The sequence below is a fragment of the Bufo gargarizans genome, chromosome 2 (genome assembly GCF_014858855.1).
Source record: "Bufo gargarizans isolate SCDJY-AF-19 chromosome 2, ASM1485885v1, whole genome shotgun sequence".
NCBI lineage: Eukaryota > Metazoa > Chordata > Amphibia > Anura > Bufonidae > Bufo > Bufo gargarizans.
The window spans coordinates 726407357-726434456 of NC_058081.1; the positions used below are offsets into that span (position 1 = coordinate 726407357).

The following is a 27100-nucleotide window of genomic DNA, read 5'->3' on the forward strand; positions in this document are numbered from 1 at the left end:
AGAGCGCTGCCCTCTCTTCAAACAGCTGGAGGCACATGGGGCATTACTACTATGGAGGGGCACAGAGGGCATTACTACTATGGAGGGGGCACAGAGGGCATTACTACTATGGAGGGGGCACAGAGGGCATTACTACTATGGAGGGGGAACAGAGGGCATTACTAATGTGAAGGGGGTACAATGGGCATTTCTACTATGGAGGGGGCACAATGGGCATTATTACTGTGAAGTGGGGAAAATGGACATTATTACTGTGAAGGGGCACAGTGGGCATTATTACTGTGAGGGGGCACAGTGTGGGCATAACTACTGTGAGGGGGCACACATCTGTACACAACTACTGTGAAGGTTGTTTTTAAGTATTGGGGGGGGGGGGGTGCCAGAGAAAGGACCCGCCCCGGGTGCCAAACGCCCTAGGCACACCACTGAATACGGTATATCAGAATGTAGGCTTAGTCCATATATAACTCTTGCATGCAGTGGTGTACTGCCAATATAGGCAGACCACGCCGTTGCTATGGGGCCCGCGGCACAGGGGGGCCCGGAGCACAAGGAAGGCCCCGCCCCCTACGTCTGCTCTGCACAAGACACCGTTTACTGGCTGGGGTATGAGGCGGCCCGTGGCCCGCCTACTTGTGTTCTCCCAGCGGGCCCCCCTCCCCGGCGATGATGCGATTGCAGTCCCCACCCCTGTCTGACCGCCATATGATCCGGGCTGCGGGCTCCCAGGCACTGGCCAATCAGCGTTTAGCAGCGCAAAGATCCTGCTGCTGATTGGCCAGTGTATCGCTGGGAGGCAGCAGGAGCAGCGCAGGCTCAAGCACTGTGCAGCACACACAGAGGCGCGCGCCCCGGCGTGGTGTAGTTATCCTCTCTCTGCCCGCCATCTGCCTCGGCCCCTCAAGTCATCACTCAGCCAGTGTCAGTGAGTGAGCGCAGCCCCCCCCCCCTCGGGGGGACTATGTGCACACTCAGCATCAGCTGCAAGGAGTTAAAGGGGTTACCCAACCAACCCCTATAATGTTCCCCAAAATGCCTGGGCACTGTATGTGGTGCCTGGGATTTTTTTTTTTTTTTGGGGGGGGGGGGGCATAATAGGGGTTAGATAGCCCCATTAACCCATAGGATACTGGAGTTTTTTTTAGTTTTTGCATTATCTTTTTTCTTCCCTATCTTCCTTCAGCCATACCCTTTCAATTTTTCCATTCACATAGATGTATGAGGGCTTATTTTTAGCGGGAGAAGTTGTACTTAAATATGGCATACAATGTAGTGGGAAGTGGGCAAAATAATTCCAAATGGGGGCGGTGATCGGAACTGGGTGCCGTAATCCCCTATCCCCCCCCCCCCCGTTAATTCAGACCTGCGGTTTGCGGCTTTTACGGGAGGTTGTGGCGGTGATCGGAGATGCCATCGGATATGCCAGAAGTATTGAAATGCATTGTAAAGGGGATCAGACCCCCAAAAGTTGAAGTCCCAAAGTGGGACAAAAAATAAAATGAAAAAAAGTTGATAAAATAAAGTTCCCCCCCCCCCCCCCAAATTAAAAGTTTTAAGTAAAAAACAAAACAAAACGTCATACCCCCAAATAAAGTAAATAAAAAATTGGTAAAAAATAGGGAAAAAAAAAAGTTGACATGTTAGGTATCGCCGCGTCCGTATCGACCGGCTCTATAAACATATCACATGAACTAACTCCTCAGATGAACACCGTAAAAAATAAAAAATAAAAACTGTACTACATAAACCATTTTTTGTCACCTTACATCACAAAAAGTACAACAGCAAGCGATCAAAAAGGTGTATGCCCACCAAAATAGTACAAATCTAACCATCACCTCATCCCACAAAAAATGAGACCCTACTTAAGACAATCTCCCAAAATTAAAAAAAAACTATGGCTCAGAATATGGAGAAACTAAAACATGATTTATTTTTGTTTTAAAAAAGCTGTTCTTGTGTAAAACTTACATAAATAAAAAAAGTATATATATTATGTATCGCCGCATCCGTAATAACCTGCTCTATAAAAATATCACATGACCTTTCCCCTCAGGTGAACACCGTAAAAAAATTAAAATAAAAACTGTGTAAAAAAGCCATTTTTTGTCACCTTACATCACAAAATGTGTAATAGCAAGCGATCAAAAAGTCATATGCACCCCAAAATAGTGCCAATCAAACCGTCATCTCATCCCGCAAAAATCATACCCTACCCAAGATAATCGCCCAAAAACTGAAAAGCTATGGCTCTCAAAAATTAAAGCATTGTGTAAAACCTACATAATTAAAAAAAGTATACATATTAGGTATCGCAGCATTCGTAATAACCTGCTCTATAAAAATATCACATGACCTTTCCCCTCAGGTGAACACCGTAAAAAAATTAAAATAAAAACTGTGTAAAAAAGCAATTTTTTGTCACCTTACATCACAAAAAGTGTAATAGCAAACGATCAAAAAGTAATACGCACCCCAAAATAGTGCCAATCAAACCGTCATCTCATCCCGCAAAAATAGTACCCTACCCAAGATAATCGTCCAAAAACTGAAAAAACTATGGCTCTCAGACTATGGAGACACTATATCATTTTATTTTTTTTGTTTCAAAAATGAAATCTTTGTGTAAAAGTTACATAAATAATACAATTGTATACATATTAGGTATCGCTACGTCCGTGACAACCTGCTCTATAAAAATACCACATAATCTAACCTGTCAGATGAATGTTGTAAATAATAAATTAAAAAAACGGTGCCAAAACAGCTATTTCCTGTTACATTGCCTCACAAAAAGTGTAATATAGAGCAACCAAAAATCATATGTACCCTAAACTAGTACCAACAAAACTGCCACCCTATCCCATTATTTCTTAGATGGGGTCACTTTTTTGGAGTTTCTACTCTAGGGGTGCATCAGGGGGGCTTCAAATGGGACATGGTGTAAATAAACCAGTCCAGCAAAATCTGCCTTCCAAAAACCGTATGGCGTTCCTTTCCTTCTGCGCCCTGCCGTGTGCCCGTACAGCAGTTTACGACCACATATGGGGTGTTTCTGTAAACTATAGAATCAGGGCCATAAATATTGAGTTTTGTTTGGCTGTTAACCCTTGCTTTGTAACTGGAAAAAAAATTATTAAAAGTGAAAATCTGCCAAAAAATTAAATGTCATTCCCAAAATGATCCAAACATGAAGTAGACATATGGGGAATGTAAAATAATAACTATTTTTCTAGGTATTAATATGTATTATAGAAGTAGAGAAATTGAAACGTAACAATTTGTAATTTCCCCAAATTTCTGGTAAATTTGGTATTTTTCTTATTTAAAAAAATGATTTTTTTTTTATTATATTTTACCAATGTCATGAAGTACAATATGGGACGAAAAAACATTCTCAGAATGGCCTGGATAAGTAAAAGCGTTTTAAAATTATCACCACATAAAGTGACACTGGTCAGATTTTCAAAAAATGGCCTGGTCCTGAAGGTGAAATATGGCTGTGTCCTTAAGGGGTTAAAGCCTATGGATTTAGAATAGAAGGTCAGAAAAACTCCTGGAGGTTAGAAGGTTTTATATGAACATTGACATGATTAAATGTTAAGGTAATATTCAAAGGGTTAATAAGGAAAAGGGGGGGGGGGGGAACAGGTGAGGATAGATACAGAAATTTGCTCAATATAATTTAACCAAGGGTTTTACAAGTATGAGCAGTGATGAATTGGTTAATTGATGTTACTGTTGCAAAGTAACTGTTTCCTGTTATTTAGTAAACAGAGGTGCGTCTTATAGGCAGAAAAATACTGAAGCGGCCAAACACGAGAAGCTGCTCCGTCCCGGTGACGAGTCGTCCTGACTGTTCGGCTATCATTATGGTCTGTGGGTTGCGATGCTTCTTCTCTGATACTTTTCAATAGCTCCTGGGCCGGGGCAGACGTCTGTGCTGCCACCATGTGGCTGGGTATTTAAAGGGCAAGGACACCCTTACATTTTAAACAGTTTGGACACACAGCGGTTAATGTTTCCTTACTGAGTAATGATTCCATTGTATAAATTACATAGCAAGGAAACATCTAATGTTATAAAAGATTCCAACCCCTTTAAACTTACTAAAGCCATCAATCTATTCTGTCCCCTGTGTGCCCTGGAAAGAGCCCATTGAGAAGTTCCATGACTCACTCCACGAGCAGATGATGCAACTGTAGGCGGCATTGCATGGCTTATTATGTAGGTCAGGACTCATCATAATGACCTTGTTGTCCACATTCGCCATCGCTCTACAGGGCTCTGTGTGCAGGAGGAGCGGAGGATCTGCTATTTTTATCCTGTGCTGTTTTCCATTCCCATCTATAAGGTTGTAGACTGTAGTTTAGATTAGATACTTCTATGCAGGGTCAGGCTAGACCACCAGAGTGCCACGGAATGCCCTCGTGGGCCCAGACTCTGACACAATAGCGGAATCATGAAGGAAATTCTGGATGATTTGGATAGTGGAATTTTCTATTTGTTAGGACTTTTTTTTTTTTGTCTATTGAATAAATATATAATAAAAGTCCATTCAATGAATAGAGGTCATCCCTATGTTTCAACAAAACACAGTAAGTGGTCGGACACCTCTAGTGCTCCTAATCTTGGGAGAATCAATAGGACTGGAAAACTGCAGTTTGTACATCATGTTGGCAGAAGGAGTGTGCTCTGGGGTCAACTAAAGCTATGATAGAATGTATACAGGAAGTTACCTTGTAAACCCCGCCCCCGCGGAGCAAACCGCAGAGCACACATACAGCCCTTTCTCTAGCAGGGAACGGCTCCTGCTTAAATCAATACAGTTAAATACACAAAACTCCCAACATTTTGGCCCCGGAAATAAGTCCGACTCATAGATACTTTTGTTACATTGTAATCGTCTTCCATATTTACAGTCAAAGCTTTTGTACAATTCCAGACAATAACTCCTATCGTCCATAGCTTGTAATTACATGAAGGTTACGGACTAGTAAGCTGATCCGCGGAGATGAGGCGCTGTTTATCCGGAGCCCACCCTCCACTGGATCTGAGGAGACGGACTGGCGTATTTCCGGCTTCTCGGAGGTCGTCTATCCTCCCCTCCCTAGTGTAAGCAATGACAGGACTATGAAGCAGACATGTAGGATGGGAGGGGGATGCTTGCTGCTTTTTCCTAGAGGGCCACATATTTTGGTCTCCTGGAGGGTCCTATCATCGTGGGTGACGGTCACATTTCCGCCGTCACATATACTGGAGTGGGTGCAGCCATGCAGGATTTCTTTGCTTCTGTACAGCCCTGAAGATATAATAATAATCTTTGGAATTAGACGCACTTACATTTTGTTCATTTATTTTAGGCTTTGCCACATCCCAACTCCATTCAGCTCTGCTACATCAACATTGCTGCATCAAGTTCTGTTCCATATCAACTCTGCTACAGTATATCGAGTTCAGCTTTGCAACAGCAACTCTTCTGCATCAAGTTCTACTATATCAAATTCAACTCCATCACTTCGGTTGAATCAAGTTCTGGTCCACTACATCAGCCAGCTATATCAAGTTCAACTCTACTACATCAACCCTGCTGCATCAAGTCCAGGCTCACTAATCCACCGATGCTACTCCAGTTCAGCACTGCTACTCTGGCCCGACTATATCATTGCATCAATTCATCTGCACTGCAGCCTCAACCCCTGCTACTCCTATTTAACTCTTGTGCATTCTACTACGCTAGCTCTCCGGCTCTGCTGCATCTGTCTTATCCAGTCGCCTTCCCATGAGGCTTTTTAAACCACTTACAGCATCCTCCTCCCCAGGGGAGACCTAACACCATGTTCGCTCATGCTTGTCCGCCATCTTGGATTCTCCAGAAGAACAGGCGAATCCCCTGCGGAGCTCACAGCCTGCTCAGCCGTCCCCTGGATATCAATATTTGCTAGAGGCCAAATCCAAGCAGGATGACCACCAACATCATGGCTGGAGACTGTCTCCTCGGCTCCTCTCCACTATGGCTCCTAGGGGGGATCCTGAGCCTAAAAGGGCGCTGATTATATGGAGGCTTTGTACTACAGAACCCATCAGGTCCCATTGCTGCCGGATGACTGGATGAATTCTACTGCAGAACCTCCATCCTGCACAGAAAAAGACTAAATCGCTGTTCTTTTACCTTCGGTGGTTTCCTCTGTGTAAAAAACACAGCGCGTTGCGTTTCCGGTGCAGGCGATGTGATCTCTGGCTACGCAGCTATCCTGCTCTTTAATATAACAGTTTTCACAGATGTGTCCATTGGTTTCATTGCTTTCTGAGGGCACTAGAGAGAAAAATACAGAGTCATCCCAAATGTTATGAAAGGGGTCCCCAATCTGGACTCACCCCTTCCTCCCTCCCCACTTGCCATATCAAGGTCCATTTTATTCTGTCTGTGTATACTATTATTTTTTTGCTTGGATTCCATGTAATGCCGCGCTTCTCCTGAGTGGGCGCTGCTGGGTAGTGTTGATTGCGAATATTCTAATTGCAAATTTTTATTGCGAAGATCGGCACTTCGAGAATTCGCGAAGATATAGAATATAGCGCTATATCTTGGTATTCGCGAAAATTCAAGATTTTTTTTCATCAGTAACCTTCCTTCTTGCTTGTGGGCCAATGAGAAGGCTGCAGTATCTTTGTCTGAGCTTAGCAACATCCCTAGCAACCAATAGGAAAGCTGCCCCTCCCCTTACTATATAAGAACCTCCCCGGCAGTCGTTTCTTTTGCAGTGACATTGCTGAGCTCTGTGCTTCCACTCATTACACTAGTTAGTTAGCTCATATATATAATGCAGATAGTGGGTTAGATAGTGATATAGTGGAGCTGACAGGTTCCAGTGCAGGGTGTTAGGTAGTGTGATAGGGATTACTGTTTCTCTGCTGTCCATACATGCTACAGACACAGTGCTGTGATGTCACAACAATACTTAGTGCACCAATCAGTAATATCTACTCAGACCTGATAAAATGTGAAGTTGCCCGTATTGCGCCAAAAATATGCGCATCATTAGTGCCGAATTTCCAATCTCAAATATATTGGAGCACAGTGCTGTAATGTAAAATTACTTCCAGTGATCAGGAGTCACGAAAGTTGCTGCCGACCATTTTCTCCAGTCTCAGGAAACTTCTAGCAGCTTGAAAAATTTAGCAAAAGTGAGCCGCGCGCAATATGCGCTTTTTACATTGCTGATTTTCTCAATCAAGAATATATTGACTGGAGATCACAAATTTGCGAATTTATGGCAAAATATTGAGAATTCGAATATTGCCGATGCTGTTCATCACTGCTGATGCAACTTGAGCTCATCACGGGAGGTTACAAAACAAAGTTAAATTTAGAAATCCAGGTGGGATAATTTCCCATAAAATAAGAAAAGGCAATAATCTAGTAGCGGTATGTGATATGACTCCGCCTCTTCATGTCCATTTATTAGTGAAACTTTTGCTCTACATTTTGATTGATTTCTGTTGAAACATCATTTTCCCCTTTCAAAAAGTTAAAGGGAGTCTGTCACCACATTTTAGCATGTTAGACCGTTAAAATAGGGTTATGTGATCCAGCCAGAACATAAAAACGGTACCTTTGTGGTAGAAAACTGACTTTTCAATTTGCCGAAAACGAAGTTATAAGATTATCTTCTGAGCCCTCTCAAGTGCCCAGGGCGGTCTCTCAATCCTCGGAGCCCCAGGCAGGCACCTCCTAAACGGCTGATAACTCTGCCCTCTGTGCGCCTCTGCCCGCCCGTTTACTCCCCTCCCCTGTCCCTTTCCACTGCGGCTGTGCGGTCCAAATCGTAGCGGGCGCATGCGCAGTAGGTATTGCGATGCCCTGCCAGGAGAGGGCATCGCATTGCGCATGCGCCCTGCTACGATTTGTACCGCACAGCCGCAGTGGAAAGGGACAGGGGAGGGGAGTAAACGGGCGGGCAGAGGCGCACGGAGGGCGGAGTTATCAGCCGTTTAGGAGGTGCCTGCCTGGGGCTCCGAGGATTGAGAGACCGCCCTGGGCACTTGAGAGGGCTCAGAAGATAATCTTATAACTTCGTTTTCGGCAAATTGAAAAGTCCTGTTTTCTACCACAAAGGTACCGTTTTTCTGTTCTGGCTGGATCACATAACCCTATTTTAACGGTCTAACATGCTAAAATGTGGTGACAGACTCCCTTTAAGTAATAAAATTCTGTCTGCTGCAGCCACCACTAGGGGGAGCTCACTGCATAAGGGGTATACAGAAGGCACCAGAGCTCCCTCTAGTGGCGGCAGGTGGTTATCATTTAACTGTGAGGTTTAAAACTTGGTATTTGTATTCAGGGGATTTGGAACTTTCTGCCAAACACGAGGACACGGGTCCATATTGAGGTAAGTGGTTTTCAGACAGCGCAGATACTTACAAGTTGGTAATGGAGGAATACAGTTGTCATAATAACAGCAGGTGGTGCTTCTGGAAATGGTCTTCTGGGCGGTGGTGATGATCCCGGCGGTGTCACACTCTGCGGAGGATCCACATCTTCTTGTGCGCTGTATATTCCTCTTGTATCCTCCTGTTACATAAATGAATGTTTCTAATCAGTAGAAATAAAGAAACATTGTAACCAAGTATCACAATGAGACTTTACTCAGGAATAGCCTTTCAATCGGACACTAAAAGGGCGGCCATGTTTGCTCTGTTCCAGTATACGTGATGGCAGTGAAGCCCCCGCTACCCCAGTATCAGTGTGTAAACTCACAGCCCGGGTATCATCAGTGTCCATAGGATACAAGATGGTGGTGGTCAGGAGAATGTAACCGCTTCTTCAGGCTTCAGCACTGGCATTGAACGCAAAGGGGACATGTCCGGCGCATGCACAGACACAGCATCTGCGTATGCTCCACATGTGTCCACTTAACCATTTACCTCCAAAACCAAAGTACTGGAAGCTAGGACCAGCCAGAGGAAGGGGACACAGGAACAGATCAACTCATCACCGACAACTTGCATCATGTGGACAAGGAACATGTCTGGTCTTCATGTTTACACTGCCGAGGGCCGTCACTATAACGGCTGGGGGGGGGGGCAGAACAATGTCATGTACGCTCGCATTGAGCAAACAAGACTGTCTATGGCATTTAATTGGTCACCCCTTTAACCTACACCGGGCTTTTTAAAGAACATAAAAAAATGTGAAAACCTTTTACTAATTAATTATTTCTAGCTAGAGATATAATCACTTGAAGTGGAAGGGCCACAGTCTGAGGCTGCACTACTGAGACCTTCTGATGATAACACGTTTGCTTCTAATTCCTATCAGCTGCAGTGTTAAAGCAGAGACGAAGGGTGAACAAGGCCCGCTACAGTAGGTGCCGGTGTAAGCTACAGTAGGTGCCGGTGTAAGCTACAGTAGGTGCCGGTGTAAGCTACAGTAGGTGCCGGTGTAAGCTATAGTAGGTGCCGGTGTAAGCTACAGTAGGTGGCGGTGTAAGCTAAAGTAGGTGCCGGTGTAAGCTACAGTAGGTGCCGGTGTAAGCTACAGTAGGTGCCGGTGTAAGCTACAGTAGGTGCCGGTGTAAGCTACAGTAGGTGCCGGTGTAGGCTACAGTAGGTGCCGGTGTAAGCTACAGTAGGTGCCGGTGTAGGCTACAGTAGGTGCCGGTGTAAGCTACAGTAGGTGCCGGTGTAAGCTACAGTAGGTGCAGGTGTAAGCTACAGTAGGTGCCGGTGTAAGCTACAATGGAAGGTACAAGAGGAAGACGAGTGGAGAAAGTGGCCACCGCTTCAGCAGGATGTGGTCAGAGCTCGCGGCAGAGCAAAAGCAGAAAAGTGCCAAATGGTTGCAGCAGGATTAGAGTAGCGGAACGGCCTCCGAGATGGCGGTCCCAGAGATGGAGATCACAGAGAGCTTGGGAGCCTGCAAGGAAGACACCGACACTTGTCAGGAAGCAGCATGGACCACAACAGGAGGCACAGGGTGCACCGACACTGTGACCGAGGAGCAAGGGGAAAAAAGAAAGCCGAGAGACAATCACAACACAACTTGATGCCACCTCCGTGTGTGCGTGACCGCGAGATCCGCATCAGCACCGGTCCCATCCAATAACAACTGTGGAAACCATCTTTAGAGGGGTTTTCCGGAATACGAATACTGACAACCTTTCCTAAAGATAGGACATCAATATCAAATCAGAGTCAAACCCCCAGCGCCCCCTCCGATCAGCTAATTACAGCAGTCGCTGGCATCGGGACTAACAGACAATATAAGGGAGGCAGACGGCGCCATTCACTGACAACTGACTGCGAAAGTTTACAGCGCCTCGGCTCCTACTCCAGTGATAAGTCATCAATAGCTGGAGACTGGAAAAATCATAATAAGCAGATGTCCCATACTACACCACACAGCAGAGCTGACAGATCCTCTATACTATACCACACAGGAGAGCTGACAGATCCTCCATACTACACCACACAGGAGAGCTGACATATCCTCTATACTACACCACACAGCAGAGCTGACAGATCCTCTATACTATACCACACAGGAGAGCTGACATATCCTCTATACTACACCACAGAGGAGAGCTGACAGATCCTCTATACTACACCACAGAGGAGAGCTGACAGATCCTCTATACTACACCACACAGGAGAGCTGACAGATCCTCTATACTACACCACACAGCAGAGCTGACAGATCCTCTATACTACACCACACAGGAGAGCTGACAGATCCTCTATACTACACCACACAGCAGAGCTGACAGATCCTCTATACTACACCACACAGCAGAGCTGACAGATCCTCTATACTACACCACACAGCAGAGCTGACAGATCCTCTATACTACACCACACAGCAGAGCTGACAGATCCTCTATACTACACCACACAGGAAAGCTGACAGATCCTCTATACTACACCACACAGCAGAGCTGACAGATCCTCTATACTACACCACACAGCAGAGCTGACAGATCCTCTATTACTACACCACACAGGAAGAGCTGACAGATCCTCTATACTACACCACACAGGAGAGCTGACAGATCCTCTATACTACACCACACAGGAGAGCTGACAGATCCTCTATACTACACCACACAGCAGAGCTGACAGATCCTCTATACTACACCACAGCAGAGAGCTGACAGATCCTCTATACTACACCACACAGGAGAGCTGACAGATCCTCTATACTACACCACACAGGAGAGCTGACAGATCCTCTATACTACACCACACAGGAGAGCTGACAGATCCTCTATACTACACCACACAGGAGAGCTGACAGATCCTCTATACTACACCACACAGGAGAGCTGACAGATCCTCTATACTACACCACACAGGAGAGCTGACAGATCCTCTATACTACACCACACAGGAGAGCTGACAGATCCTCTATACTACACCACACAGGAGAGCTGACAGATCCTCTATACTACACCACACAGGAGAGCTGACAGATCCTCTATACTAAAACACACAGCAGAGCGGACAGATCCTCTATACTACACCACACAGCAGAGCTGACAGATCCTCTATACTACACCACACAGCAGAGCTGACAGATCCTCTATACTACACCACACAGCAGAGCTGACAGATCCTCTATACTACACCACACAGGCAGAGCTGACAGATCCTCTATACTACACCACACAGGAGAGCTGACAGATCCTCTATACTACACCACACAGCAGAGCTGACAGATCCTCTATACTACACCACACAGCAGAGCTGACAGATCCTCTATACTACACCACACAGCAGAGCTGACAGATCCTCTATACTACACCACACAGCAGAGCTGACAGATCCTCTATACTACACCACACAGCAGAGCTGACAGATCCTCTATACTACACCACACAGCAGAGCTGACAGATCCTCTATACTACACCACACAGGAGAGCTGACAGATCCTCTATACTACACCACACAGGAGAGCTGACAGATCCTCTATACTACACCACACAGCAGAGCTGACAGATCCTCTATACTACACCACACAGGAGAGCTGACAGATCCTCTATACTACACCACACAGGAGAGCTGACAGATCCTCTATACTACACCACACAGGAGAGCTGACAGATCCTCTATACTACACCACACAGCAGAGCTGACAGATCCTCTATACTACACCACACAGGAGAGCTGACAGATCCTCTATACTACACCACACAGGAGAGCTGACAGATCCTCTATACTACACCACACAGGAGAGCTGACAGATCCTCTATACTACACCACACAGGAGAGCTGACAGATCCTCTATACTACACCACACAGGAGAGCTGACAGATCCTCTATACTACACCACACAGGAGAGCTGACAGATCCTCTATACTACACCACACAGGAGAGCTGACAGATCCTCTATACTACACCACACAGGAGAGCTGACAGATCCTCTATACTACACCACACATGAGAGCTGACAGATCCTCTATACTACACCACACAGGAAGAGCTGACAGATCCTCTATACTACACCACACAGGAGAGCTGACAGATCCTCTATACTACACCACACAGGAGAGCTGACAGATCCTCTATACTACACCACACAGGAGAGCTGACAGATCCTCTATACTACACCACACAGGAGAGCTGACAGATCCTCTATACTACACCACACAGCAGAGCTGACAGATCCTCTATACTACACCACACAGGAGAGCTGACAGATCCTCTATACTACACCACACAGGAGAGCTGACAGATCCTCTATACTACACCACACAGGAGAGCTGACAGATCCTCTATACTACACCACACAGGAGAGCTGACAGATCCTCTATACTACACCACACAGGAGAGCGACAGATCCTCTATACTACACCACACAGGAGAGCTGACAGATCCTCTATACTACCACACAGGAGAGCTGACAGATCCTCTATACTACACCACACAGCAGAGCTGACAGATCCTCTATACTACACCACACAGCAGAGCTGACAGATCCTCTATACTACACCACACAGGAGAGCTGACAGATCCTCTATACTACACCACACAGCAGAGCTGACAGATCCTCTATACTACACCACACAGGAGAGCTGACAGATCCTCTATACTACACCACACAGCAGAGCTGACAGATCCTCTATACTACACCACACAGGAGAGCTGACAGATCCTCTATACTACACCACACAGGCAGAGCTGACAGATCCTCTATACTACACCACACAGGCAGAGCTGACAGATCCTCTATACTACACCACACAGATCCTCTATACTACACCACACAGCAGAGCTGACAGATCCTCTATACTACACCACACAGGAGAGCTGACAGATCCTCTATACTACACCACACAGGAGAGCTGACAGATCCTCTATACTACACCACACAGGAGAGCTGACAGATCCTCTATACTACACCACACAGAGAGCTGACAGATCCTCTATACTACACACACAGCAGAGCTGACAGATCCTCTATACTACACCACACAGGAGAGCTGACAGATCCTCTATACTACACCACACAGGAGAGCTGACAGATCCTCTATACTACACCACACAGGAGAGCTGACAGATCCTCTATACTACACCACACAGGAGAGCTGACAGATCCTCTATACTACACCACACAGGAGAGCTGACAGATCCTCTATACTACACCACACAGGAGAGCTGACAGATCCTCTATACTACACCACACAGGAGAGCTGACAGATCCTCTATACTACACCACACAGGAGAGCTGACAGATCCTCTATACTAACACCACACAGGAGAGCTGACAGATCCTCTATACTACACCACACAGGAGAGCTGACAGATCCTCTATACTACACCACACAGGAGAGCTGACAGATCCTCTATACTACACCACACAGGAGAGCTGACAGATCCTCTATACTACACCACACAGGAGAGCTGACAGATCCTCTATACTACACCACACAGGAGAGCTGACAGATCCTCTATACTACACCACACAGGAGAGCTGACAGATCCTCTATACTACACCACACAGGAGAGCTGACAGATCCTCTATACTACACCACACAGGAGAGCTGACAGATCCTCTATACTACACCACACAGGAGAGCTGACAGATCCTCTATACTACACCACACAGGAGAGCTGACAGATCCTCTATACTACACCACACAGGAGAGCTGACAGATCCTCTATACTACACCACACAGGAGAGCTGACAGATCCTCTATACTACACCACACAGGAGAGCTGACAGATCCTCTATAACTACACCACACAGGAGAGCTGACAGATCCTCTATACTACACCACACAGGAGAGCTGACAGATCCTCTATACTACACCACACAGGAGAGCTGACAGATCCTCTATACTACACCACACAGGAGAGCTGACAGATCCTCTATACTACACCACACAGGAGAGCTGACAGATCCTCTATACTACACCACACAGGAGAGCTGACAGATCCTCTATACTACACCACACAGGAGAGCTGACAGATCCTCTATACTACACCACACAGGAGAGCTGACAGATCCTTCTATACTACACCACACAGGAGAGCTGACAGATCCTCTATACTACACCACACAGGAGAGCTGACAGATCCTCTATACTACACCACACAGGAGAGCTGACAGATCCTCTATACTACACCACACAGGAGAGCTGACAGATCCTCTATACTACACCACACAGCAGAGCTGACAGATCCTCTATACTACACCACAGGAGAGCTGACAGATCCTCTATACTACACCACACAGGCAGAGCTGACAGATCCTCTATACTACACCACACAGGAGAGCTGACAGATCCTCTATACTACACCACACAGGAGAGCTGACAGATCCTCTATACTATACTACACCGCACAGGAGAGCTGACAGATCCTCTATACTACACCACACAGGAGAGCTGACAGATCCTCTATACTACACCGCACAGGAGAGCTGACAGATCCTCTATACTACACCACACAGGAGAGCTGACAGATCCTCTATACTACACCACACAGGAGAGCTGACAGATCCTCTATACTACCCAGGAGAGCTGACAGATCCTCTATACTCACACACAGGAGAGCTGACAGATCCTCTATACTACACCACACAGGAGAGCTGACAGATCCTCTATACTACACCACACAGGAGAGCTGACAGAACCTCTATACTACACCACACAGGAGAGCTGACGATCCTCTATACTACACCGCACAGCATGAGCTGACAGATCCTCTATACTACACCACACAGGAGAGCTGACAGATCCTCTATACTGCACCGCACAGCAGAGCTGACAGATCCTCTATACTACACCACACAGCAGAGCTGACAGATCCTCTATTACTACACCACACAGGAGAGCTGACAGATCCTCTATACTACACCACACAGGAGAGCTGACAGATCCTCTATACTACACCACACAGGAGAGCTGACAGATCCTCTATACTACACCGCACAGGAGAGCTGACAGATCCTCTATACTACACCACACAGCAGAGCTGACAGATCCTCTATACTACACCACACAGGAGAGCTGACAGATCCTCTATACTGCACCGGACAGCAGAGCTGACAGATCCTCTATACTACACCACACAGCAGAGCTGACAGATCCTCTATACTACACCACACAGCAGAGCTGACAGATCCTCTATGTCCAATCATATATATTTTAACTTTACCTACCGTATATGGTCTGTGAAATTGTGGTCACGCAGGCATCATGCTCTGGAGCACATTTAGCATAATTTTCACATTTGTCGTCTAGATCGCCTCGACATTGCTTGCATAGCAAATAATTTTCTGAATTTAAAAGAAATTAATGTATAAGACATTTTTTTGTCACCACATCCTAGTAACTAAACTCAACCGCATGTTCTGATGTTTGCATCCTTATCTGAGCTTCTAATTATGAGAAAAAATGCTTTTCAATGTATTCAACTTAACCCCTTGGTGCAAACACAGCGTTGCTGCCCTTGCTTCTGAAGCTCCAATCATTGTCTTTGCTGTCTGACCGCACTCCTACCTGGCCCTGAAGACTTGCGGTAACACGTTCAGTGCATGCACAGTTCACGTATTGGGATGATATTTGTCTGTGCATCTGCCCAGCAATTTCCAGCCATGTGCAACGTGCCACCCCTCAGAGCCGATCGTGTCCGAGGCTAATAGGAATGCCGAGTGGTGTGGTGCCGCCTTAATACTCTTGTGTGTGTGTGTCACGGTGCTCCTACCTGAATACAGCCGACCCCCAGTGTTAGGCTCCAAAGCAGTAAAGGGGAGGGTTGTATGTGATGTAGACTAAGTCGAGACCAGAACTGGTGAAATTCCAGAATAAATTTGCATCCAGAAAATATTTGGTCTTTCTCTTGGTTTCAGCAGGTTTTGGCATAAGCTGGCAGGCACGCTTGAATATTCTCTCTGCTGTGCTAAACTCAGGCTTCAGTCTGATTACTGTACTCAGTTGCGGTTCTGGTATCTTTGGAATGTGGTGCTTTGACTTTTAACCACCTCACAATGCTCTGTCTCTTAATCTGTTAGGAATCAGGGGGCTCTATGAGCTGCTTTCCTGGTGAGTCTCCTCAATGCTCCATCTTTCTTGTCTTCTTAGCTCCACAATCAAATCTCAACTGGAATAGACTAGAACTAAACTATAGCTTCCAGCAACCCTTGCCTTTCTAGGAAGCAGAACTAGCCTACTTCTGCTCCAAGGGGGTGGAGGGGGAGAGAATGGAATGGTAAGTTCCATTCTATGTACAGATGTCTCTCTGCCAGATACACTGCCACCTTACACAGTACATGAGCATAATAACAGTTTCATAGCAATATTATCAATGCACAGTGTAGGAGGAACTGGAATAAATACACAGATTACATTATTGTTAGCCATTAGAGACAGTCGCAGGGTGTAGGAATGTTAGTGCCACTCTAGGGTACTACATACCCCCTTACTTAAAACCAAGCCACCCTCAGCTTGTGCTTAGGGTATACTCCAGTGTTCCCTTTTATACATTGTGCTGCTTTATACTACTTCCTATTACCATATACATAAACTGAAATAGCAAGTAGGGTGTCTTCTTTTCTGTTTCCCTCTCGGTATAACCAGAGAACCAAAAGACTACACAAGGCGATCATTTATTCCCCTAAAATCTGTAAGACATGATCAAAGTCGTATATGGAGCGGGTGGAGGGGGGATTTATTCTGCAATCCCACCCTTTAAATAGGGTGGCTTCATCCTGTAATCCCTTCCAGCACCAAGGTCTAATCATGCTTCATGCTTCTTCACCTTGATGACTAAGGCCTCTTTCACACGGGCGTCATTGATTTTGTCCAGATGCGTTGCGGGTGCATTGCGGCAAACCCGCAATTTCAGTCAGTTTTGTCTGCGATTGTGTTCCATTGTTCAGTTTTCTCTGCGCGAGTGAAAAGCGTTTTGCACACGCGTGATAAAAAACTGAATGTGGTACCCAGACCCGAACACTGACTTCTTCACTGGGTTAGGGGTTCTGTTGATTTTATTATTTTCCCTTCTAACATTGTTATAAGGGAAATAATAGCATTCTTAATACAGAACGCTAACTAAAATGTCCATTGAGGGGTTAAAACATAAAAAAACTAAACTCACCTAATCCACTTGATCTCACAGCCGGTATCGTCTTCTTTCTTCTTCCTGCAGGACCTGCAAAAGGACCTTCGATGACGTCATCGCGCTCACCACGTGGTTACACGCTTCCGTTACAATAATACAACCACATGCATCCACCATAAACAGATCCAGTTGTATTATGTCTTTTAGAGCCAAGACAGATCCGTAATGAACACCACTGAAAGTCAATGGGGGATGGATCCATTTTCTATTGTGTCAGAGAAAACGGATCGGTCTTGCTCTGCACCACACTGCGGACAGAAAAACGCTGCTTGCAGCGTTATTCTGTCCGCGATGGGAGCGCAACCAAACGGAACGGAATGCATTTTGTTGCACTCCGTTTCGTTCCGTTCAGTTTTGTCCCCATTGACAATGAATGGGGACAAAAATGAAGCGTTTTCATCCGCTATTGAGATCCTATGACGGATTTCAATAGCGGAACTGAAAACGCTAGCGAGAAAGTAGCCTAAACTGGTAGCTTTTCATATACTTTCCTTGAGGTAATGCACAGTGCTTTAAATCACCTAGAACTAGGAGGAAGAACCAGCCCCCCTTCCATAGTTCCAGGGAGGGTTGAATGCCTCACACAATATTGGCAGAAGGGTTACTCTTTAAGATAGTGGGACTTCTTGTGACTTTACCACTTGGTCCTCCCTGTGTAGCAACAACACATGATCCCAAAGACACAGGACATACTGGCTCCTTTGCCTCCCAAGTATGTGGAAAAAAAAGGTTAAGGGCATATGCAAATCATACAATACAATTTCTAGGCTTTCCACGCTGAAACAAGGCGAAGTGGAACCATTAGTACTTTCGAGCCCTCAGAGGCAGTCCATATGAGCAAAGAAGCAAGGATGCTAACTATCTAGCTAACCGTATTAGTTTAACCAAAGTACTGGGCTCATGAGGTAGTTCGGGGTCATAGATTAATACAGTGTCATTTTAATTTTAGTGAGAAGCTTTAAGGCTGGTAGAGTTTCCACTTAACCTGAGAAGGGGGGAGGGCATTTGGTGCTGATAGGCGCAACTTGGAGACAGTTTGTGACAAAACATGACCCTCTGGGTGAGGACCAACAAGGGCAACAAAAACAAAGCAGAAAACGGGCCAACAAGTTCTCACCCTTCAAGCGCAGTCCATGTAGTGGCTCCGATTGTACATGTTTTTTTATGATGTCAGACCAGGAATTTCTTAGAGGAGGAACCTGAAGTCCTCCTTGCTGCTTGAGCTGCTGAAAAACATAAGGGGTCTCTCCTGCCCCTTGCCAGCAACAGGTGGTTGCATTTTCCACAGCAACTGGTACTGGACAATCGTGGGCTGATATAAAAGGGCTGTATTCACCTGGGAGCCTAGGTGGAACGTAGGTGGTGGAGGCAGGCCTGGGATCAAGACCTCTGGCTGTAGCTGCCACTTTTCTTGAAATCAAAAGACTCCCTCTGCAGCCTCTTGCGAACAGCGACCCCAGAACGATGCTCCTGTATACTCCTGAGAGACCTTGGGTACCGGCGCTGGAACCATGGGCTTAGATATTAGAGTCCGGCAGCAAAGCGGCCCATAGCAGAGCCCATGGGGGTGTACTCCACTTGGTCTCCTGAATGTAGACTACCCGCTTGACTGACCTGCGGCCTAAAAACTTCTCCACCTTGGTCTCAGTGATGGCGAGAAAGCCGCTTCCCCGCTCCTCAGTGGACCAGATGACAGTCCCCATGCATTGCTCCAGTTGTGGATTGCCCGCCTCGGATTCTCCATGAACTGCATCACCCATTCTTCAATTGCTTTCTTATATTCCTAGCTGTCTTTGGCGTGGGCAACAACGTAGGCTGGGACTTCGGGATTCAGGCAGGTAGGGGGTACTGCAACTCTGGGCTGCGGAGTGGACGCTCCTGTCGCCTCCACCTCACCGGCTGGTATGGTGGACACTTCTAGGCCTCCAGGTGCCCGCTTCTCCAGGGCAGCCTGGATCTCAGTTAGGGCCTCTTTTATCTCGGGCTCATCACCCCACATCATGGAGCCCCAGTCAGGTTGCTGCTGGCGCGCCATCTTACTCCTCTAGATCTGGCTGGTTAGGGAAGAGGATCCTGGTGTGCAGAGTCTTTGCTTCCTGCGTTTAGGCTGGGTAGATCCCTCTTTTCCCGCACTGGCTGGGTTAAAAGAACATACGCCAGACATGGCCAAGATGGCTGATTAACCCCTCTTGTGCCGGCGTGCACCGTGTGGTGCAGTTTCACCGGGCCTAACAGCAATAAAGTTATGTTTCAGGGGGTATGCAAGTACTGTAGGCCTTCAATAGCAACAAGGCACAAAAGTAACATCCTGTTCGTGACGGCAAATATTGCAACTTGCTGACCCCAGGGCCGATCGAGTCCCAGGTTTATAGGAATTCCAAGTGGTGTGATGCAGCTTTAACAGTCTCTGTGTGTGTGTCAAGGTGCTCCTACCTGGTTACCGTTGCTTCCCAGGGCTAGCAATAAAGGGGATAGTTGTAGGAGGTAGAGAATAAGTTAAGTCAGGACCTAGTGAAAGTTCAACAGCTTTACTTGAATAAAATTGCACCCAGACACTCTGGGATACTACACATGTACTGTGCGTGCTCCGAACACGATACTGCAGTATTTCAGGGCGAGGTCTTAGAATGTCTACACTGCCGGGCCCTATCAGTCAAAGGATCGGGGGCAAAGCCAGCAAGGAAAATGATCGGAGCCTTTGGTGCAACTGCAATGCCCTTATTGCAACAAGGGGTAATTTGCATACACAGAAAAGCCTTATAGACCTGATTACATGTTATTGGAAGTCTCCTATAGCACGATTTTATATATATATGCAAATCCCCTGTGAAAGAGCCCAAGGGGAGTCCTAGCTGTCAGTGGAGCCCAGCACCTCCCATCATCCGCAGGTCCCCTCCAAGCTCCTCTGACGTCATTCTGAGGCCGCACTGTAATCTTGTGCATGTGTGTTTACTTTTCACGTAACCGTCCTCGCGATCTCCTGTCCCTGTGCTGCCATCAGCCGCATGGAAAGAACTGCGCATGCGCCGATTCGTTCCATGATTGCAGTGCGGCCTCAGAATGACGTCAAAGGGGTTAATAGGAGACTTGAGGATGAGGGGAGGTGCTGGGCTCCACTGACGGTTAGGACCGCCCCTTTGGCTCTTTTCACAGGTGATTTGCATTTGTATAAAATCATTTTTTTAAGCAAAACTACAGCAATCATAAGTTACATACCGCTATATTTCATATGGGAGACCGCCAATCATAAATGTGTCAGGCCACACCCTTCCTCCCTCGCCCCACCCACTTTTTGTACATAAGTAGTAAAAAGTCACACATTTTCGACACTGCTGTGGGCAACATTAGTCTGGAATGGTATTACACTCTGGACATGGGTTGGGACTTTTTTGGGGGGACTTTTTACACTTTATGCCCGTCCCAGTGAATTGATGACTTTTACAAAGGCAAAGAATGGAACAGTTTAAGGGCACTTGTCAGCTGGATCAATCCTATTAAACCTGGCACACTGGCTGTTAGGGTTGATCCTGCTGAATAAAAGGTAACCTATCTTGTGAAAATAGGTAACATTCCCGAGATTAAAAAAAATAAAATAAAGGCTTTTATTTCTGTGTGCAAATGAGGGCTTTAGTGCAGTGAAGGGCTTGGCCAGCGCTGGAAGGCTGAAGAGCTCAGATGCACCTCAGCTCCTCAGAGTCCAGTGCTGGCACTAAAGCCCTCATTTGCATTTACCTTTTTTAGGGGGGAAAAGCCGCAACCAAGTTTCACAAGACAGGCATCAGCCTTACCATGCAGTATTCTTGGTTTTATAGGGTTGATCCTGCTGATGGGTGTTCTTTAGTGACACTTTCTTTTTCGTTAATGTCAAAGGAACCACTGTATGATATAATATGGTCAATCATGGGCACCAGCTTGGCGCACAATAAATTATTTGGCCAATTATATAATGGGTTGCATTAAAAGGGACACAGATGGCTGTGATGAGAACATAGTCCTGCCACTTTACACATCACTAGTCAGACCACACATGGAGGACTGTGTACAGTTCTGGGCTCCTGTGAACAAGGCAGACATAGCAGAGCTGGAGAGGGTCCAGAGGAGGGCAACTAAAGTAATACATGGAATGGGGCAACTACAGTACCCTGAAAAATTATCAACATTAGGGTTATTCACTTTAGAAAAATGACGACTGAGGGGAGATCTAATTACTATGTATAAGTATATCAGGGGTCAGTACAGAGATCACTCCCATCATCTATTTATCCCCAGGACGGTGACTGTGACGAGGGGACATCCTCTGCTTCTGGAGGAAAGAAGGTTTGTACACAAACATAGAAGAGGATTCTTTACGGTAAGAGCAGTGAGACTATGGACTCTTTACTGTAAGAGCAGTGAGACTATGGACTCTTTACTGTAAGAGCAGTGAGACTATGGACTCTATACTGTAAGAGCGGTGAGACTATGGACTCTTTACGGTAAGAGCAGTGAGACTATGGACTCTATACTGTAAGAGCAGTGAGACTATGGACTCTTTACAGTAAGAGCAGTGAGACTATGGACTCTATACTGTAAGAGCAGTGAGACTATGGACTCTTTACTGTAAGAGCAGCGAGACTATGGGCTCTTTACGGTAAGAGCAGTGACACTATGGACTCTTTACTGTAAGAGCAGTGAGAATATGGACTCTTTACTGTAAGAGCAGTGAGACTATGGACTCTTTGCGGTAAGAGCAGTGAGACTATGGACTCTTTACAGTAAGAGCAGTGAGACTATGGACTCTATACTGTAAGAGCAGTGAAACTAAGGACTCTTTACTGTAAGAGCAGTGAGACTATGGACTCTTTACTGTAAGAGCAGTGAGACTATGGAACTCTACTGTAAGAGCGGTGAGACTATGGACTCTTTACTGTAAGAGTAGTGAGACTATGGACTCTATACTGTAAGAGCAGTGAGACTATGGACTCTTTACTGTAAGAGCAGTGAGACTATGGACTCTTTACTGTAAGAGCAGTGAGACTATGGACTCTATGGTAAGAGCAGTGAGACTGTGGATTCTTTACTGTAAGAGCAGTGAGACTATGGACTCTATACTGTAAGAGCAGTGAGACTATGGACTCTTTACTGTAAGAGCAGTGAGACTATGGACTCTTTACTGTAAGAGCAGTGAGACTATGGACTCTATACTGTAAGAGCGGTGAGACTATGGACTCTATACTGTAAGAGCAGTGAGACTATGGACTCTATACTGTAAGAGCGGTGAGACTATGGACTCTTTACTGTAAGAGCAGTGAGACTATGGACTCTTTACTGTAAGAGCAGTGAGACTATGGACTCTTTACTGTAAGAGCAGTGAGACTATGGACTCTATACTGTAAGAGCAGTGAGACTATGGACTCTATACTGTAAGAGCAGTGAGACTATGGACTCTGTACTGTAAGAGCAGTGAGACTATGGACTCTTCACTGTAAGAGCAGTGAGACTATGGACTCTTTACGGTAAGAGCAGTGAGACTATGGACTCTTTACTGCAAGAGCAGTGAGACTATGGAGTCTTTACGGTAAGAGCAGTGAGACTATGGATTCTACTGTAAGAGCAGTGAGACTATGGACTCTATACTGTAAGAGCAGTGAGACTATGGACTCTTTACTGTAAGAGCAGTGAGACTATGGACTCTTTACTGTAAGAGCAGTGAGACTATGGACTCTTTACTGTAAGAGCAGTGAGACTATGGACTCTATACTGTAAGAGCGGTGAGACTATGGACTCTATACTGTAAGAGCAGTGAGACTATGGACTCTATACTGTAAGAGCGGTGAGACTATGGACTCTTTACTGTAAGAGCAGTGAGAATATGGACTCTTTACTGTAGCAGTGAGACTATGGACTCTTTACTGTAAGAGCAGTGAGACTATGGACTCTATACTGTAAGAGCAGTGAGACTATGGACTCTATACTGTAAGAGCAGTGAGACTATGGACTCTATACTGTAAGAGCAGTGAGACTATGGACTCTGTACTGTAAGAGCAGTGAGACTATGGACTCTTCACTGTAAGAGCAGTGAGACTATGGACTCTTTACGGTAAGAGCAGTGAGACTATGGACTCTTTACTACAAGAGCAGTGAGACTATGGAGTCTTTACGGTAAGAGCAGTGAGACTATGGATTCTACTGTAAGAGCAGTGAGACTATGGACTCTTTACTGTAAATGCAGTGAGACTATGGACTCTTTACTGTAAGAGCAGTGAGACTATGGACTCTTTACTGTAAGAGCAGTGAGACTATGGACTCTATACTGTAAGAGCGGTGAGACTATGGACTCTTTACTGTAAGAGCAGTGAGACTATGGACTCTTTACTGTAAGAGCAGTGAGACTATGGACTCTATACTGTAAGAGCAGTGAGACTATGGACTCTATACTGTAAGAGCAGTGAGACTATGGACTCTGTACTGTAAGAGCAGTGAGACTATGGACTCTTCACTGTAAGAGCAGTGAGACTATGGACTCTTTACGGTAAGAGCAGTGAGACTATGGACTCTTTACTACAAGAGCAGTGAGACTATGGAGTCTTTACGGTAAGAGCAGTGAGACTATGGATTCTACTGTAAGAGCAGTGAGACTATGGACTCTTTACTGTAAATGCAGTGAGACTATGGACTCTTTACTGTAAGAGCAGTGAGACTATGGACTCTTTACTGTAAGAGCAGTGAGACTATGGACTCTATACTGTAAGAGCAGTGAGACTATGGACTCTATACTGTAAGAGCAGTGAGACTATGGACTCTGTACTGTAAGAGCAGTGAGACTATGGACTCTTCACTGTAAGAGCAGTGAGACTATGGACTCTTTACGGTAAGAGCAGTGAGACTATGGACTCTTTACTGCAAGAGCAGTGAGACTATGGAGTCTTTACGGTAAGAGCAGTGAGACTATGGATTCTACTGTAAGAGCAGTGAGACTATGGACTCTATACTGTAAGAGCAGTGAGACTATGGACTCTTTACTGTAAGAGCAGTGAGACTATGGACTATTTACTGTAAGAGCAGTGAGACTATGGACTCTATACTGTAAGAGCAGTGAGACTATGGACTCTTTACAGTAAGAGCAGTGAGACTATGGGCTCTTTACAGTAAGAGCAGTGAGACTATGGACTCTTTACTGTAAGAGCAGTGAGACTATGGACTCTTTACGGTAAGAGCAGTGAGACTATGGGCTCTTTACTGTAAGAGCAGTGAGACTATGGAACTCTCTGCCTGAGGAGGTGGTGATGGTGAGTACAATAAAGGAGTTCAGGAGGGGCCTGGATGTATTTCTGGAGCGTAATAATATTACAGGCTATAGCTACTAGAGAGGGGTCGTTGATCCAGGGAGTTATTCTGATTAGAGTCGGGAAGGATTTTTCCCCCCTAAAGTGAGGAAAATTGGCTTCTACCTCACAGTTTTTTTTTGCCTTCCTCTGGACCAACTTGCAGGATAAGAGGCCGAACTGGATGGACAAATGTCTTTTTTCATCCTTATAAACTATGTTACTATGTTACTATGTATGTTACTGCCTGCAGTATCATGGTGCTGTATGACAGCACACTGCGTTCTTTGAGTATTGCAGTAGTATTTATCCGGGTGCTTTATTGCACCATAGAAGTACATGTGTGCGGATAGGTCTCTGTGAATCTCCCTTTTACAAAATCCTGCGTGTGCCCCTAAACGACATAACCAGTTATTACGACAAATACAATAAAGCAAACTCACCCACTGGCAGAGAACTTGTGCTGCTCGCCTTTGTGCAGTTTTTAATTATCACTGGTTCGGGTTTAGCGCGATATATTTCACCAATTAAGAGACGTAAAGCACAATACCAAGGAGACGCGCAGCCGGTTATGGACTCCTTTCGATTCAAAACTGATAGAAAAGAAAATAGAAACTAATGTATTCATTATAATAGACGTCACCATGGAGACAAAAGGTTACAAAGTATCAATATAGTATTTACAGCGTGTGAACTTAAAGCACTGTGTCTCGTCTCCGCTGCATTTCATGGCGTGGCGCGGCTGATCTTTACACCCCGAGAAGGTGGAACAGGCCGGGCAGACCAGTCCGTTATTTGTTACATTTTCTGGTGGCACTAAAAACAAAAAGAGGAAAATTTTAGTCACAAAAGCTGTAAAAATAAATAAATAAATATTACCATACAGCACTGCACCACATACGGTAGTTCTAAAAGTAGAGAATGAAGAGAAGTAACCAGTCACAACCAGGACCTTCACTGAGTTTATAGATTCGGGCTGACGTACCAGAGAATCTCCATTAGATTACATGGGTCCATTGTCACGTAGTGATGTTGGAGGGAACACCACAACGACAACAGGAGGGAAGGGAAAAGGAAACTAGTCCTTAAAGCTAGGGAAAGAGAAACGGTGACCACCTATGGATACCCTAATCCTAGCCCTGACTGCTATCCATATGAACGGAACTTGAGGGTAGGAAGGTTCATATACTGGAACCTAAGACCCTGGAGACCCTGAATAGCCCTGGAGTAGTGTCTGGGCATGAGACGGCCTGTTCCTTCCAATATGAAAGAACCAGCGTCTCCCTGAGGCCTAGTAACAAAAGTCAGAGGGAAAACAACAAAATATAAAAGAGAAGTAACACTTAACTTCAGATGTAAATGGATGAGCAGGAACTCAGAAGAGGACCACACACCAGCACTACCAGGGGCATAGATAATGGCTCACGGGCCCTGGTGCAAGAGTTCAGCTTGGGGCCCCCCTTCCCTCAGTGCTTTGTGGCCAGGGGCAGGAAGCACAAGGCATTCAAAAATTGAAACGGCACCCCCTTGAGCCAGAGGTGTAACTAGCATGCACTTTCTATAATACCGGTGTCTTCGTATGCACCACAAGGGTCTTTGGGCCCCCTAAGTCTCCTGGGCCCGGTAGCGACTGCTACCTCTGCACCCCCTATAGCTACGCCCCTGAGCACTACCAATACCAAACTGAAGCTATCAACCGCATAGCTGGATGGGTGAAGCCAGACTAAATAGAGGAGTTGTAATGACCACTAAGCTACACCTGAGACAAGAGGTGGGGTCATACCAGCAACAACACTGAAAACAAGTGATACCAAAGAGGCTGTCAGATCACGTCACGTGCAGCCAGTCTCTTAGACTTTCTGACACCTGTCACGTTAGAAACCGTGACAACCATGTTCTGACATTTTTAAAATGGAACGCACACAGAGAAGAAAAACAATAGTGTGAATAATCCCCAAATTATAAGCTCCATACAGTATCACGCTACTGGAAACCATACCACCCTGCTAGCAGGATGCAATACTACCACCCCCATACAGTGCACAGGTAATATACCGTACAATGTCTGCCTAGCAGTGCCGGCCCTGTCCTCAAGCCTTGCTTTGCTTTTCTCCCACTTCTTATTTGCTTTATGGCTAGAGAAGGACGGTTCCTAGTATAATCTTCAAATG

At 45.8% G+C, this 27100-nt stretch overlaps 1 protein-coding gene across 1 annotated transcript in view; it reads right to left on the reverse strand.

Moving 5' to 3' along the window:
- Window positions 1-8225: 8225 nt before the first annotated feature.
- LOC122926387 overlaps window positions 8226-27100 on the reverse strand; it is a 47950-nt gene continuing 29075 nt past the window's right edge. Inside the window, exons 2-5 of the mRNA XM_044277762.1 lie at window positions 25614-25745; window positions 25373-25522; window positions 15665-15781; window positions 8226-8575 (exon numbers count right to left, since the gene is read on the reverse strand). Of these exons, the coding sequence (XP_044133697.1) occupies window positions 8322-8575; window positions 15665-15781; window positions 25373-25522; window positions 25614-25745 (653 nt within the window). The 3' untranslated portion in view covers window positions 8226-8321. The remainder of the gene's footprint in view (window positions 8576-15664; window positions 15782-25372; window positions 25523-25613; window positions 25746-27100) is intronic.